The sequence below is a fragment of the Typopeltis vanoorti genome, chromosome 1 (assembly GCF_054136105.1).
Source record: "Typopeltis vanoorti isolate ZY-2024b chromosome 1, IOZ_Tvanoo_1.0, whole genome shotgun sequence".
In the NCBI taxonomy this organism is placed as follows: Eukaryota; Metazoa; Arthropoda; class Arachnida; order Uropygi; family Thelyphonidae; genus Typopeltis; species Typopeltis vanoorti.
The window spans coordinates 130,561,986-130,579,638 of record NC_143549.1 but is presented as its reverse complement, the minus strand read 5'-3'; the positions used below and the strand labels follow the sequence as shown (position 1 = coordinate 130,579,638).

The window sequence follows — 17,653 nt, the reverse complement described above, 5'->3', positions numbered from 1 at the left end:
AACAAAAAAGTCCTATCATAAGTCCATCCATTAGAAAGACAATCTATCTTCACTACTAGAATTGCTTAATATCATTTTCTTTTAATTCAGAATATGATATCTTTTTAAGCAATGACAGTGATGTTTCTTATCCTGAAACTGAGAGCAAACTTAATTTACAAAGTTAAATGATACAGTGAGAGATTTAAGTTTACCAAAGGATTCTACACATATCTGGGTCTGAGACATAAATTATGAGAATGAATTTATATTGCACTTTGCACAGGAGGATTTACATTAGTGAATCCTCCTGTGCAAAGTGCAATATATAAATATTTCTAAATATAAATATTTAGAGCAATATTTCTGAACTGCTAATGAGAATTATAACTCAAGCCATTAGAAGTTATTATTAGTTATTAACATCTTAAAAAAAAAGGGGGGGGGTAATAGATATTTCTAGAGAATGATCTTTTTGCTTTTCAGTTACTCAATGTGTGCTCTTAAAAAAGAATTATGAAATCCTTGAAAAATTCTGTTGAAAAATTAGTAGTTTCTGAAGAATAAGTAATTACTTCACAAATGAGTAATTTTTGTAAGTATTTTTTTAGGTAACGAACCATTATATGAAAAGATTCATGCAAATGGGATTATATAATTCACAATCAGTACTGTAAAAATAAAAGTATGGAAATGATTGACTGTCATAAAATTATACATTTGGGTTCACTTTCTAATATGATAATGTTATCATAATTTTAATAGAGATTCTTAATATCAATCACATTTCATTAAATGAAAAGGAGAAATTAGTTATGATTTTATGAATAGGAGCAGCCCAGCTACAGAGTGGAGGAGAAGAATCATTTCTCTAAAAAAAAATTCTAGAAATTAAGGTTAAAGGGAAAAAAATTGTTTCTCAATGAGGTTTTTTAACCCAAGGCTGAAAATCACTATGCATGTTAACAGGCTGATCACTTTTTATATACAATATAATGTGATATTGTTCTGAGTTGAATTTTTGATTATTAATGTTTTTTTGTCATTTTCTTGAGAACTATCATGGTATCTGTGAGTTAGTGTTCAAAGAGAAATATTGAATGGTATTACTTTTAAAAACATTTTAAGTACTTGTGTGAAAAGTTGAGCATATCTTTGTCTAATTTTGTCACTATGAATGGTCCTATTGAAAAAAATTGAAATGGCTTGATAAAATTTAAATACAGTTGTTAAATACAAGTGTCATTAGTTGTGAAGATATGCACATAGTTCTGAAGATATTTCATCTGGCTGGTGTAGAATTATATTATTTTGATAGTGATCTATTTGTGCTGGCTCAGGACACACACAAAAGTATACAGGGGATTTGAAAGAGGCAGTGGCCATCATTTCATTTAATGAAAATTATCTACCACATGACATTCATAAACAGACATGGTGCAGCATGATTCAAATGTACATCTTCTTGGTTGGAGAGCTAAGATACCATCTGCATGCCTAACCAGACCTGCAGTTAAACTGCTAGACCTCAACTAAAATTTGTTGAGATGTTTCAATTCTGGTTTCATTTGGACACATTTTAAGTGGGAAAATTAGGCAAATCAAAATTGTACATTTAAAAGTTAGACACCATATTTAAATATAGATGCTATTTATGATTGTGACAGTTTAACCTTATCCAAATTTGTTATATGTGCTGTAGACATGACATATATGTGGAATTTTACTCAAGGGTAAGAAAACAAGTTTGTACACTTGAAATATCTTCATTGCTAGGCTGCTTACACACACAGAGGGGGGGCAAGCAGATGACCTTTGCTTGAAGTTGCTCTTTTTTTTCCATTAAAAAAAAAAAGCACAGCACACTTCTTTCTGTAGTTTATATCTTCCTGTTTGTATCTTGTGAGATTCACTACCCAAACCAGCTTCAGCCTTTATCTCATCAAAAGAAGTTACACCTTTGAGGATGCTAGGATCTGCTGTCTCATTAGTAGATGTCATACTTCCGCATACAAGTAACAAAATGGTCTATGGCCATATTATTACAGTACTCGAGAATACAGATAGCAACTTTTGTTTTTGATAAATTGGAAACTATTATACTCAACAAGAAATTTTTCTTTTCATCCTTATCTTATTCCAGTATAAACAAAAATTTGCAAAGTATTTTCATGAATATGGTACCTGTATACAAAGAGTAGTTGATTCCGTATTAACTACCTTTTTGTATCCCATAGTGCACTTCTTTCTCAGGCATATATATATATATATATGCCTGAGGGATACATGCCTGAAAAAATATATAATGTCATGTATTATGATGGAAGTCATACTTCTGCCTTTGAGATAGCTCATATATGTCTGTGGATACTGACATCAACAAATGTCCAAATTGATAGTTAATTTCATCATAATGTGTGTGTATGTCATTGTCCATGTCCTGAGATGGGGTAGGAAGCTGTGCGTTATGGGATATAAATAACTTAAAGCAACTGCCCTCTATAGTTAAGATATTTCATGTGCATACTTTTGTTTGCTTACAGCTGAGTAATATTAAGTTGAGAAGAATATAAATTTATTTTAAAGTATACTATAACTTCAATTCCATTGAAGTTATACTTCCATGATTAGGAAGAGTTTTTAGTGAAAAATGGCAAATTAAATATGAAAATAAACAATAAAATAAGCAAAGCTGGTACTTTGGTAGACTGTTGAATAAATTTATAAGGAATAAGAGAGAAATTAGCCCAAAACCCTAAACTAGCAATATACTCTGCGCTCATACCAGTTTAAACTTGTGGATCTGAGATATGGGCTAGAAATAATAAAGCAGTTGATCAAAGACTGTTTGACCACAGATATGAGAGTTCTGGAAAAAAAAAAATGAGAGAGAGAGAGTGAACAGATTGCATCAATTGTAGAATCATGTTAAAAATTAAGATGGTAAGGAGGAACTTGACATTGTTAGCATTCTGGAATGTGTGAGCATAGCTACAAATAGTATGGTCAACTTAAACAGAAGGGGAGAGAAAAGATTAGCAAGACATGGCCAGGAAAAAAGAATTGAAGAAATACTAAGATCTAGCTGGATTGATGCATTCATTTAGAAATGCCTTAGAAATCATACAGTATTGGACTCTTGAAAGATAAGGCTAATTTGGAGAAAAATTGCCAATAGGAATTTAGTAATAAAATAAACTTTTTTCTTTAGTACTATCATAGTATGCTGTACATCCCTTGAGGATGCACAGGAAACTGATGGATCATCATTCCTGATGATCAGGAATTTGATGATGTATGAGCGTGGTCTGAAAAGTTCTCGACCTAACAATGAAAAAACGAATTTATAATTTCAAAATTATTTTTATTTTTCAACATAATCTCCCTTAAGACTAATACATTTATTCCCGCCATGCTCCACTGCCATTATCTCGTCTCTGTAGTGGTTCTTAGCAAGATCTGATCTGGAAAATACCCCTCTACAGTTGCAATCACCTTTTGATTAGAGGAAAAATGCTGACCAGTGAGGAAGAGTTTTAGTTTTGGGAAGAGAATAGAAGTCAGAGGGAGCCAAATTTGGGGAATAGAGTTGGTTCCAACAATTTATAGTGCAGATCCCTTAATTTTCCCATTGCCAAAACACCTTTGTTTGCAGGTGCATTGTCCTGATGAAAGATGATATTTTTCTTCTCACCAGGTCTTTTCTCACGAATTTTTTTGTCTATTCTGGTTAAATGATCGTAATAATATTCCCTAGTTATTGTTTTACCCTTTTCAAGATAATTAATAAACAAAATGCCTTAGGATCCCAAAACACCAATGCCATGACCTTTCCTGCTGATGGAACCAAAATTGTTTGTCTTCTTTGGCACTGAAGAACCAGCTTCTGTCCACTGTTTTGACTGCTGTTTGAATTCTGGTGTGCAATGGTAAATCCAAGTCTCATCCATAGTAAATCTATGCACAAAATCAGTTTTATTCTTGTTAAAACGCTCCAAGCACTGTTCAGAGATTTTCACGAGAGGGTGTTTTTGATCTGCTGTGAGCAAGCGTGGTACCCATCTTGTGCAAAGCTTTTCTATTTGTAATTCTTTATGCAAAATATATCTTACATGTTCTTTTGAAATGCCTATAGTCTCAGCAATTTCAAATAACACTTTGACTCGCCTGTCATCCAATACCATATCGTGTACTCGGTCAATGATTTCTGGCGTTGTTACACTTCTTGGACATCCTTCATGTGGATCATCTTCAAGGCTGGTACGGCCACATTTAAACTCAGCAGCCCATTTCTTAATTGTCAAAAACGAAGGAGAAGAGTGCCCCATAAACTTTTATGAATTTCAAATGAATTTCTTTTGACGTTAAACCTTCTTTAACAAAGAATTTTCATAACCGCAGGATACTCAATTTTATCCATTTCAAGGGATACAGACAACACTTTTGCTTCAGACAGTTGTATAAAACAAACTACTCATCACATGGATGCTTATGACAGATGTACTAACTTAGGAAAAATAAATTCTTTCCAATAATGTTTCCATCTGTGGTCAAGGCCGAGAACTTTTCTGACCACCTTCATATATGATAAATTATTATGGAATACTATTTTAAGAGATGTACAGTTACCTGTATTTCTTTATATTAACAGTATGGTGAGGTAGTTAAAAAGTTGTAGTTTGGGGGGGAGGGGGGTTTTTCATGAATAAAGATATTTGCTTACTATTATTTCAAAAAGTTGAGCCTTCCCCCCAAAATCGGAAACTGTTTGCTTAGATACTTGATTTTTTCCAAGTTATTTCTATAGAGAAGAGACTAGATTACAGGTATATTTATTTTTTCATGTTTTTAAGCACTGCATTGGTTCTGGTCTTTCATTCTTTTTATTATCTCTCTTAAGACTTTCGTGCAGCATTTTTTGTCACAAGAAACTTTATTTTTAAAAGATTTCATTAAAGATACAGGCATATCCCTGTCATATGACATTTTAGGTTCCAGACAACTGTCATTCTTACTGGTTTTTTTTTCACTTGTTGATGCATGTAATGGCTTAATAACATTTTTAAGCAGTCACACAATATGCATTTATTTGTGTCAGATCTGGAAATTAAAAAAAAAAAAAATTAGAATAATTTTTGCCGTTAGTTATTCTGGAGAGCTTGGCTTAAGGAAACACCCAACCATCAATATACATTATTAAACATTTTTCCATTTCATCAGTAAAATTGTCACTTAAACAGATAACTATAGTAATAGCTAGTGTAACACTGCTACTTTTCACTTCACCTGGAACTTTATCTTCGGTTAAACAAATGTTAACAACAGTAGTGCAGGATAAGTTTAGCCCGTGGCCTATCTCAGTGTTCGATACACCATTGTCAATAAATTTAATAATTTTAATCTTGATATGTAATGTAACAAAAATACAGTTTGGTAATAAATTAACAGAAGAAATAGAAATAAATCACGGTGTCAGACAGGGATGCAGTTATCTCCCAACTCTATTCATTATATATATTGATCAGATTATTAAAATATGGAAAAACAACAATAAAACTAGGTATCCAGTTAACCAGAACAACTGTTATCAACACAATGATGTATGCAGATGATCAAATTATATTACAAGACAATGAAGTTGACTTTCAAAAATAAGTTTATGAATTGAACAAAATTAACTGTCAATACAATTTAAAAATTTCACAAAAGAAAACAAAAGCCATGGCATTTAAGGTCGAGATCATGTTAGATCTCGACCTTTAAATTGTATTGTTGGCTTTGACTGTTTGTTGGCTGCAGTACCTCATATGCCAAAACCATGTGAGGTACTGCAGTGGCCATACGGCGTCTACAGACGTCAAATGTGAAATTTTTGTTTTTTTTTATCATGTTAGATCAAAAATAGTTATAGAAAATAAAATAATAGAATAGAACAGATAACACAGTTTAATTATTTAGGCTGCATAATAACATATTTAAAAGATATAGATGAATAAATAAAGAAATTTCAGAAAATCTGTGGAACAATTAATAGGACACTGAATACAAAAATAAGATGAGAAACTCAACTAAAATTTTCCAAAGTAATGGCCACTCCCACTCTACTATATGGTTCAGAAATATGGACTATTAAATAAAAGATGAAAATAAAATACAAGCTGCAGAGATGAGATTTTTAAGAGCAGTTAAAGGATGCACAAAATTAGACCATATAAGAAATGAAGAAATCAGAAAAGAACTAGATAATTATGATGTAAATGATCAAGGAATTTATGATCAAGGAACATAGAGAGAAGTGGAAAGATATTTACTGCCAAAAGAGGTGGATAAATATAGACCAAAGGGAAAGAGAGGAAGACCAGCTTCAAGATGGAAAGACCAGTGAAGCTGGAACAGGCAAATGCCTAATCCTTGAAAAGAAGAATGTAATGTAACAGGTTTATGCAACTTCTTGTTTTCACTGGAAGCAATAGTACCCTTACTTTAAAATTTATTGCCATTATTAACAACAATAAAATAATAGATGTAAACAGTAGCAAGCAACGATGTTATAACTGAGTTCATGAATACCGTGCATCTGTTGATTCATGGCAGCATCGTATGAATGGGCATTGGTTCATTGAAAAGCATCATACGAGCAAATGCAGTATCATATGAATTGGCATTGGTCATAATTGAAAAGTGTTGTGTGAGTAGATCATCATAAAGCTGGGGATTACTGTATTTGATACTTTTGTGAAATTGTGAATGACTTAAATACTTATTGATGCTGCATTGTACTTGTAATTGTTTTTTCATGTATATTACGTTTCCAGTTATGTATCATACTCAGTATCATTTGTTGGAGATGATGCAGAGATATTTTGAAGGAATTGTGAAGTGTATTGAAGAATATTGTTTATTCACTATGAAAGTCTTAATAGAATGTTAAATTTTGCTATAAATTCCAACATACACTTCATGGAAAATATGTCATTTCATGAAAGATATTTCAGAAAATGTATTATTATTATTATTATTATTACCTATTTTATTTATTATTATTATTATTTTTTTTTTAGTTCATTATCTCAGCTGGATGTTGATTCTGGTATTGAAAATATGGAGGTTGATGAACTGGAGAGAAAAGATAGTGGAAAAAGACAAAGAGTAAGATTTTTGATTCTTGATGGTTTTTATAGTTTGGAGAGTTAAACTTCATTAAGTGACTTGCTCTGTTTTTTAATTTTTTTTTTTTTTCTCCTTCAAGTTGAGTAAATACGTTCTTTCATAGAAATATGAAATAATTCTGCATCGGGTTAGGAAATAAATGTTAAAATTTCATGGCAGTAATGTTATTATTTAATGTTTGAATAGTCTCGTTTGTTGACTACTTAACTGGTCAACAAATGACATCATGGCTGTTTGTTCCACTGACATAGCTTTCACAGCAGTCTTTTTTTTTTTTTTTGACTAATGTAAAATACATTGCTTGGACAAAAGTCAATGGACACTGTAGCACGAGGAACAAACAACCATGACACCCATCTTTATAAGATGTAGGACCAACTTTCACTGCAGTGACTACAGCAATTCTACAGGCATACTTTCCACAAGTGTGCGATAGTGATCAGTGGGATTTTGAACCATTCTTCCTGTAGGCATGTAATGAAGTCCTGGACTGTTGTAGGGTAGAGGTTTCCTGACCTCACCTGATGCTCTAGTTCACATGTGTTCAATAGGGTTGAGATCGGGGTTCTGTGGAGGCCAGCAAAGTATGGTAATGTTCATGTCCACAAACCATGCAGTTACAGCCAGCAGTCTTATGACATGGTGCATTGTCTTGCTGAAAGAGACAATGATCAGTTCCATAGAAACATCACAAAGCAGGAAGTATTGCATTATACAGAATGTTCACCTACCTCTTGGAGTTCAATGTGTGTGGCACCACAAACAGAGGCTCAAGGCCAAACCAGGAAAAACAGGGTCATAAAAAAAACAAACGTAGTGAACTCCATCTGAATTTCGTAGTTGGAGTTACACACTCTGGTAAGAGATGTTCACCGGGCATCTGTCACACCCACATCTGTCCATCTGCTTGGTAGAGGGTGTTGCTTAATTTGTCACTCCATCACACAACTTTCCACATCCCACTGTACACGCTCTTTGCATCACCGAGGACGATGCTGCATGTTGGTTCAGGACTTGCATATTACGTCCTGTTTTTGTGCAGATTCGTGTTCTAGTCAATGCCCAGAATTCTGCATTCAACTTGTTGGCCAGCAAATGCTGGTTTTTACATATTATTCTTTGTATTACCCTACCATCATGTTTGTTGAGTGTGGTGGGCCCTCCACTGAGGGTAGCACTTATAGTTGACTCTCTGCACTTCCATCTCACTGTGGTATCACTATTTATTGACCTGGGATGACCCAATTTGTTAACAGTTTAGTGAACAGATAGGCCTGCAACATTGTATCCTCACAATGCCTCTTTCAAACTCTGTCAGTTCCCTTCTCACAGGCATTTCACCTGTCTTTTTGCTTCCAAGTCAGTAGAACTGTGTTCTACTGACTTGGGAGCATCATATCCCTCCAATTATACCGGCTACAAACATGACTCGTTACATGGCATGATGCACCTTGCCCATGGGGATGTCCATTGACTTCTTTTCAAGCAGTGTAGATAAAATACTGCATATTGCTCTTTTCCCCTTTGACTTAAAAGATTGTAGCAAAATTCTTATTATTCCCTGTCTAAGGTATATCTGTTAAGAAAAGAAAGAAAGAAATCATAATGCTAAATAGAAATAATCTTTACTACTGCCACACAAAGTAGCAACACAGCCATTTACATAAAGATAGAATCTAACCCTTGGCAATGCTTGGAATGGATAATGAGCCTTTATTTCCTGCAATTTGTCCTACTATGGACAGATGAGAACTGTTAATATCTTGTTTAGAAGAACATGAAAAATAATATATAACTGTTCATTATGGCAAGTCAGAATTAGCAGACAGTTTGTTTTAGACACTCTCCTTCATGCAGCATTAATGGAAGAAAATTTCTGCACTGCAGAAAGGATGTAGACATGCTTAACATTGTCAGTTATTCATCTTATATTTAGCAGCATTAAATCCAAAATTATAGGAACAAAATAATAAGATATATATTTGTAAAAATAATCATAATTTTAAATTATGAATATTTTTACAAATTGTTTGTGTTCATATATTATTAGTTTTGGTTTCATAACACGTGCACTTGCGATGTGCTCATTATTAATGTTATTATTATTGTCGAAATGAAATGTAAAGAATTTGAAAAATTGATGTACTTACTAGATTTATAGTTGTGTCACTTTCAATTTTTTTATTGTAATTTAAATTGCTAAGTGTTGAGTATTTGTTGTGTTTTGTGAAGACATTCTCTTGTTGCTAACGCAACAATGTGTCAGCCATTATATGTAACTTCTCACTGGACATTTACATGTAGTGTGCATGCTCACCGAGGAGATTGATGGGTGATTGACAGTTGACAGAGAGAGTGTTCGGTTTCGGGATAATGAGGAAACAAGAGAGAGCTAATGGAAATTTAAGAAGACGGACCGGAAAAAGTTTGTTCTTAGGAAGATTTTAGGTTTTATGTGACATTCGGAAGACTATTAATAGAAGATTCCGAAAATGAATCGTAGAACTGTGAGTCTTTAAACTGGAGTAGTGTGACAGTAGACTGTCAACAAGTATTTTGTAAAAAAAAAGAAGATATTGTAGTCAGCATTCTTATTAAATGTTTGAGGAAACACTGAATGGAAAACTTCATCTTCTGTCTTAAGGACACCGAATTTCTATGGAAAAAGTAATTGATGAAATTTGAAACTGTAAAGTGGTTTAACACGAAGAGCTCTACTTAGATCTGTTGTTTATGAAGTAGTGGAAGAAACTTTTTCCTCTGGTACAAAAAATTAGTAAATTGTGCATCAAATTGAACTGCAAGCGGTAAGAGTATTTATATTTCAGTAAGCAGGAGGAATAATATTGTATTCTACATAAGAGTGATAGGATCCCATGGAAAAGAAGAAGAAATGTTTATATTTTCAGAAAAGGACCTAACAAAGAAACTGACACTGCTAAGCTTTTTTATACATGCTCTGGTTGTGTTGTTTCAGGAGTGAGCTCAGTTTATCTATTTTTGATAAACATTTTTGATGTTGTGAAAACAAGGTGTTTAGGCTGGTAGACGTGACTAAGTATATGTCAAACAATCCAATAATAAAATGAGTCAGAGAATGAATGATTTTAATATTTTTGATAAGAAAATCTCTAAAGTGTAGATTTAATTTAGAAGGCCTTGGATCCAGTTAATTTTGTAGTTATTTATGCACTTTTATTTAAAATGTATATATTGTTTTAGTTTCATTAAATGTATATATTTTTTATTTGGTCTTGAGTCAATGATTTTCTGTATTCTAAAAGAAATAGTTAAAAATCATTGCACCAATTGGAGTTGAACCCTTGTGTAATTAAACACAGAAATAGGAATGAAATAGGTAATTTGTTAAATAAACTAAATATTTACAACCTGATATTTTGCCAGCTCATGCCTGGCATTATCAAAGGTACATTGAAGATATACACAGTCAATGAAGACTAGAATTAAAATGAACTCCTGAGCAAGGACAGTCATGTTATAAACTAGTGCTTTTTATTATTATTATTACATAGCACCTCCAGGGAGTCCAAGGACTCATCGAGGGAGGGCATCTACTCCACAACTGTCCATCTCCAACACTTAACTACATTCATCATCTACATCAACTCCATCTACTGCCGACCACCACCACCACTAGTATTTTTCACAGACAATCACAAACATCCATGTCTATGGCAGGATTCGAACCTGCAGCCTTTTGGCTGGAGAGTGGGTACGCTAACCATTCAGCCAACCAGGCTGGCGTGATGTTAGCAAGTGGATAGATAGAGTAGTGTTCCAAAATTTATCTCGAATTAAACATCATTTTTATTACAGTTCGGTGGGTTCTGTAGCATGAGGCTTCTAGAAACATTTTCTGTGATTTAAACAGGATCATTGTGGATGCTTTCTTTTTTTTTCATCTGATGATATTTGTATACTCTTTAAGCACAACCTTAAATTTGGACATTTTAGCTGGAATAACCAGCTTATTAAACAAATTGAAAGTGTAGCAATGGATTTTCGATTCCACCCCCACCCCATTGCTAACTTATACATGGAATCCTTTGAAACACTGGCACTTAATTCAGTCCCCATTAAACACAAAGTATGGCTGAGGTATATAAATGATGTCTTTGCCATTTGGCCACATGCTGCACAGGCTTTCTGCAAATATCCAGCAACAAATTGCCTTTACTGCTGAAGAGAGAAAAGAAGGAGGACTTTTGGTCTTCTTGGAAGCTCATATACACACAGGAAGATACATGCTACTTCACATCACTGTCATGCCAAGAAGCTTGGGATTTTTAAATTTCCTAAAACTTTTCCTAGGTTCCAAAAAAGACCTTTTTTGGAACCTAAAAAAGGAACCCTTCTACCATCCAAACCAGGTTACACACAACACAGCCAGAGCATGTATAGAAAGGCTTAGCAGTCTCAGTGATTTATAATGTTTTACAGTATAAACAACACCAAGAGAGGAAAAAAAATATTTTTAAGAAACTTGCTAATATTTCACTGATTTTCTAACCAGCATCATTAGAGCAGTATTATAACTGATAGGCACACTGCACTAAACTACATAATTGAGGAAAACAACTTGTAACTAACAACAGAACTAATGTCCTTACATGGTGTGCTCTATGGCCCAGATAACCACAAAATTAATTTAGAGGTGTCAGGCTATCAAGCCTTAAATAATAGATTCCCAGATCCTTGGTAAATTAATGCAGCCATACTTGTTGAGGTTAGGACAGTACTTCATAGCTGATGCTGATTCTAAAAATAGTCTTTCAGATCTATAATGACGTCTACGTAATTAAGATGTTTTCCTCCATCTGATCCTATGTGAATGAGTATCCAGAGCATGGTCTGTCAACCCTGACTTTCCTTACTGATGATTGCAGATGTAATTTTTGTGTTACATAAATTACATTACAGTTCAAGGCAGATGAACTGATTTACCAGTCCATCCAGAGTAGGCCAAACTGTAGGCACAAGGAATTTTATACACTTCAGGATGTTCAAGAGGATGCAGTTGGTCTTTAGGAGAGCAGATGAAGGTAGCTACTAGCTGAATGAAAGGTTTGAAGGTGGCATAGAGATCTTATTTGCAGAGAACTTTGGCTATTTTTTCTGAAGTACCCTTGACATATAGGATGGGAATAAATTTACTGTGATCCTGTGTGTTGGGTGCAGGAGGGATGGGGGGGATGCATACAGTGTTTTATCTGGTTTATGAGTTATAGCCATTGGCTAAAAAGGTGTTGTGAAGCTCCCTGAGCTTAGTTTCAAGGGCTGTGTCATTTAAACATATAATCCTGGCTCACTGAGTGTAAGTGTTTTGAAGATGCCATACTGTTGGACAGGATTTAAATACTTTATTTGTATGAGTAGGCTTTCTGTAAATGGAGAAGGATTATGAGCCAATGGGGAGTCATGTCACTACTGTATCTAAGAAGGGAAGACAATTGTTACTTTCTTTTCTGTGGTGAAGTTTATTTTAGGGTGTTGACTGTTAGCATGTGCAAAATTTTATGTAATGTGTCTAGACCATGGGCCAAACAGCAAACACACATCAACATAGCACAAACACTTATTTCTATCTTGGGCATCTCTCCTTTCCACTCCAACTTCCTCCATATCCCTTTTGATGTTCCCACCATCTTTTCCTTGGTCTTACCCTTCATTTGACTTTGAATTGGGTGGTTCACAGGTCTTCTCCATATATGGCTGGTCCATCTCATTCTACTTTCTCTCATTTTGACACTAATTTTTCTAACCCCCCATCTCCTTCCTTATATCTTCATTCCTTCTGTACTCTTAATGTTCCATTTATCAATTTTAGCATCCTCATCTCATTTCTTTCCAATTGTTTCTCCTGCATTTTCTTTGTTGCCTATGTCTCTGCTCTGTACAACAAGGCCAGTCTAATGGACAATTTATATACGAGGGTGGTCTGAAAAGTTCTCGACCATAGATGGCAACACTATTGGCAGGATTTTATTTTCTAAGTTGGTACATCTGTCATAAGCATCCAAGTGAAATTGCAAGTCATTCTGTCAAGTAGTTTTTTTTTATACAGCTGTCTGAAGCAAAAGTGTTGTCTGTATCCCTCAAAATGGATAAAATTGAGTATCGTACAGTTATAAAATTCTTTGTAAAAGAAGGTGTAATGCCAAAATAAATTCATTTGAAGTTCATAAAAGTTTATGGGCACTCTTCTCTTTCATTTTCAACAATTAAAAAATGGGCTGTAGAGTTTATAAATACGGACGTACCTGCCTTGAAGATGATCCACATGAAGGACGTCCAAAAAGTGTAACAACATCAGAAATCATTGACCAAGTGCACAATATGGTATTGGATGACCGGCAAGTCAAAGTGTTATTTGAAATTGCTGAGACTATGGGCATTTCAAAAGAACATGTAGGATATATTTTTCATGAAGAATTGCAAATGAAAAAGCGTTGTGTGCAAGATAGGTGCCATGCTTGCTCACAGCAGATCAAAAATGCACTTGCATGAAAATCTCTGAACAGTGCTTGGAGTGTTTTAACAAGAATAAAACTGATTTTGTGCATAGATTTATTACTATGGATGAGACTTGGATTCACAGTTACACACCAGAATTCAAACAGCAGTCAAAACAGTGGAGACAGAAGCTGGTTCTTCAGTGCCAAAGAAGACAATTTTGGTTCCATCAGCAGGAAAAGTCATGGCATTGGTGTTTTGGGATCCTAAGGCATTTTGTTTATTAATTATCTCGAAAAGGGTAAAACGATAACTAGGGAATATTATTACGATCATTTAACCAGACTAGACAAAAAAATTCGTGAGAAAAGACCTGGTGAGAAGAAAAATATCATCTTTCATCAGGACAATGCACCTGCAAACAAAGGTGTTTTGGCAATGGGAAAATTAAGGGATCTGCACTATGAATTGTTGGAACATCAACTCTATTCCCCAGATTTGGTTCCCCTCTGATTTCTATCTCTTCCCAAAACTAAAACTCTTCCTCACTAGTCAGCATTTTTCCTCTAATCAAAAGGTGATTACAACTGTAGAGAGGTATTTTGCAGATCTTGCTGAGAACCACTACAAAGACGAGATAATGGCAGTGGAGCATAGCAGGAATAAATGTATTAGTCTTAAGGGAGATTATGTTGAAAAATAAAAATAATTTTGAAATTATAAATTCGTTTTTTCATTGTTAGGCCAAGAACTTTTCAGACTGCCTTCGTATACTTGTTTTTACTTTTTATCTGTATATTTTTGTCTCCATATCATTCCTGTCATTTCCTTCCATTTGGTCCAACCTGCCAAATAAATAAATTCTGTGTGCATCTATTTATTATTAAGAAATTTATGAGTAACTATCTGTATAGTGTTGATATGCTTTGTAGTTTTTTGTTTTTTTTTGAAACTGCTACTTTAAAAGATTTAATAAAAATGATTTGTATTTTTCATTTAGGACTGTAGTATAAGTTGTGATTTGACAGAAGAACAGATTCACAGTGCAATAAGCAGAGTTTTTCAAGTTTCTTGGAAGGAGGAAACTTCAGAATTGTTATATCTACCAGGCACAGGATTAGCATTCCAGTATGGGCAACAAGAAGGAATATGTAAGTAAAGAAGAAGAAGAATATTAAATAAATCTGAATAGGATTAAACAGTTTAGGGAAATGAAATTATAAAAAGAATAAATAGATATCACAGTTGCCAATTCATCATGTAGCTTAATGACCAAAAAACATTTTTATGAAAAATAAATAAATAAAACAAAAATTAATTATCTTCATTATTTTGCTTTTGTTACAAAATCATATCCAATAGTTGCATCAAAGGTTCATACTTACAATGCAGAATGATCAGATAGATTTATTCTGATTTCCTAGATGCCTAAACAGCACTCTTTGAAAAGACTGCCAGACTATTTTGACTGCTGAGTAGGTCTTATAGGATCTTAAAACATTATAAAAATATATATCTGAAGTAAGAAAAAAAAATTGCCCAGATATGTACTCTTTCTGAGTATACTTTGGCCAATCACACTTTGGGACTATTAAAACAGACTTGGCACTATTATTACTACTACTACTACAGTGATGGCATGGAAAACTACTTATACTTTATATATTAAGAAAAAAAAATCATTACACAACAGAAACAAATACATTTTAAGAGACATCCAGAAACCTTCCAACTTTTGTTCTGAAATGTACAGTAGATCTTAAAAAATAGTTTCCTCAGGCTTTCAAAGATTTGGGTTGCTGCAATCCTAAGACTCCTCTCAGCTACCTATTATTAGCATTATTAACTTGTTAGTTAATAATGCTAATAATATTTATTAGCATTAATAACTTATTTATTTACTACTTTTTTAAAATCTTTTGTTGCATATTTTTTGATTACACACGACTGAGAATTGTACATCATTGTGCCACTCAGCCTTTGTGGATTTAATTGCCATTGTGGTACCTGTATTCATATACCCTTTTTTGCATATTGTACTCAGAAGATACCTTTGTGACAGAGGCAAAATATTGGAAAGTAATCAAGAGCTTGGTGTATGCCTTTCTTACAAACTGAAAGAATAGTTATAACCTTTCTCACGTATTTCCAAGGGTATTAGGATATACAGAGCTCTATTCTTAAATCAGGTCTAATTACATAAAAATAATAGTAATTCATTAATAATTGAATTCTGTTTTTTAAAGGAATTTAAAAAAAAAATATAAGGAATGATAAAATTCCTCCTCACCAGCTTAATGGACCATTTAGGTTTAAGGATGTCATCACTGGGTTTCTCCATTTCTGTCATAAGCTGCATCTAGTGTTGCATTCATCCAGCTGTCTTAAGTGTTTTGTTACCACATCAGTTTATTGTTCTCTGAATCTTCCCACAAGTCTTTTCTTGTCAGCTTTATTTGTATGTACAGTAGAATCTCGGTTGTTGAACTTAATTTGTTCCCGAAGGCTGTTCAGAAACTGAATTGTTCGAAAACTGAAACCATTTTCCCATAAGAATTAATGTAAAATGGATTAATCCGTTCCCGAACCCCAGGTGATTGTTTATTTAAACCTTTACAACAGTACTTCATGCATAAGATCGTATACAAACATAATGAAAATGTATAAAATCTTACATAAAAAGTATAGACGAAAATTGATTGCCTCTTTATTTTTGAGTATTGTACAGATCGTTGATTTTGCCATACCAAATTGCATAGCAAGATCCAAGACACGAACGGCATTTTCATGTTTGGATATGATTTCTTTTTTCATCTCTATCGTGGTGGTTCTAACAACTTTTTTTTTCGCTTTGCTGCTATCACTATTCTTCTGCGACCCCATGGTGGCTTAATTAATAATAATTTATGAAAAAAAAAACAACAACAACAAAACATAAAGAAAATAAAAAAAACTCACTGCAAATTTGAGCAGGTGTCTGCACTGAACAATGGCTGTCGCGTAACTGACGCTTTCCCACCTTACAGCTCAGCATGCCGAGCACGTGGTTGCCGTTTGTCTGTTCGGAAACCGGGGCATTTTTTGTTCGGAAAATATGTTTGGGAACCGAATTGTTCGAGAACAGAGGCATTCGACAACCGAGGTTCCACTGTACTTGTTTGATTAACTGGTCATCTGCTCTTCAAATGTGACCAAACCACTAAATTCTCTTGCTTCATATACATGATAGGATATAGTATTCGACACAGGTTTTACAGTTCCTTGTTATGATTTGTGATTGTAAGATGGTTCAAATTTTTTTCTCGGTACTGCTCATTCAAATCTGATATTTTTATTATCTTTTTGTTTGTTGACTGTTTTCACAAACTACTTTTTTGTGAAAACTTTTAAGTTCTTTAAAACTTATATCAGTTTTAAAGAACTTAAAAGTTTTTCTGTGGATTTTCTTGATAATATTCTAGACTTGACAAGTTGTAAAATTGAAAAATATCCATGATTAACATTCTTGGTTCTCGCCACTATCTTTTGATGCATATCATTAATTTTGATTTCTAAATTGTTAAAATTATCAACTTGTCAAAGATATAATCATCAACATCCAAGTTGGAATGGTTCCATTGGGACTATGAAATATGTATATATAGTCATTCTGGTTTATGACATGACCCATAGGATTACTTGCCTTATTTAAATTAGATGTAGTTTGTGTGACAAATACAGTCATTCTAAATAAGTGTAAGATGATTTAGACAGTCAGTAGGAAACAAAGAAAGGAGAGAGAGAGATAGATGACAACAGTATTGAGTACCAAGAGTGAGTTGACTTTTGAAATGCTGAATATTAGTGATATTTCTATAACCATGTAATTGTGACTATTAGTAAAGACATTTTGAGTTGGGTGATATATGCAGAAATTTTAATTATACTAGAAATATGAAATAAATAGAATTTTATATGCAGGTGTTACAGGATACTTATGCTCAGTCTTCTCTATATCCATGTTGATTCTGGATGCATTTTTCCAAGATCA

At 33.6% G+C, this 17,653-nt stretch overlaps 1 protein-coding gene across 1 annotated transcript in view; it reads left to right on the top strand.

The window, feature by feature from the left end:
• Ube4B (Ubiquitination factor E4B) overlaps positions 1–17,653 on the top strand; it is a 418,857-nt gene that overhangs the window by 114,973 nt on the left and 286,231 nt on the right. The window contains exons 4-5 of the mRNA XM_090393738.1: positions 7,041–7,128; positions 14,624–14,774. Of these exons, the coding sequence (XP_090249864.1) occupies positions 7,041–7,128; positions 14,624–14,774 (239 nt within the window). The remainder of the gene's footprint in view (positions 1–7,040; positions 7,129–14,623; positions 14,775–17,653) is intronic.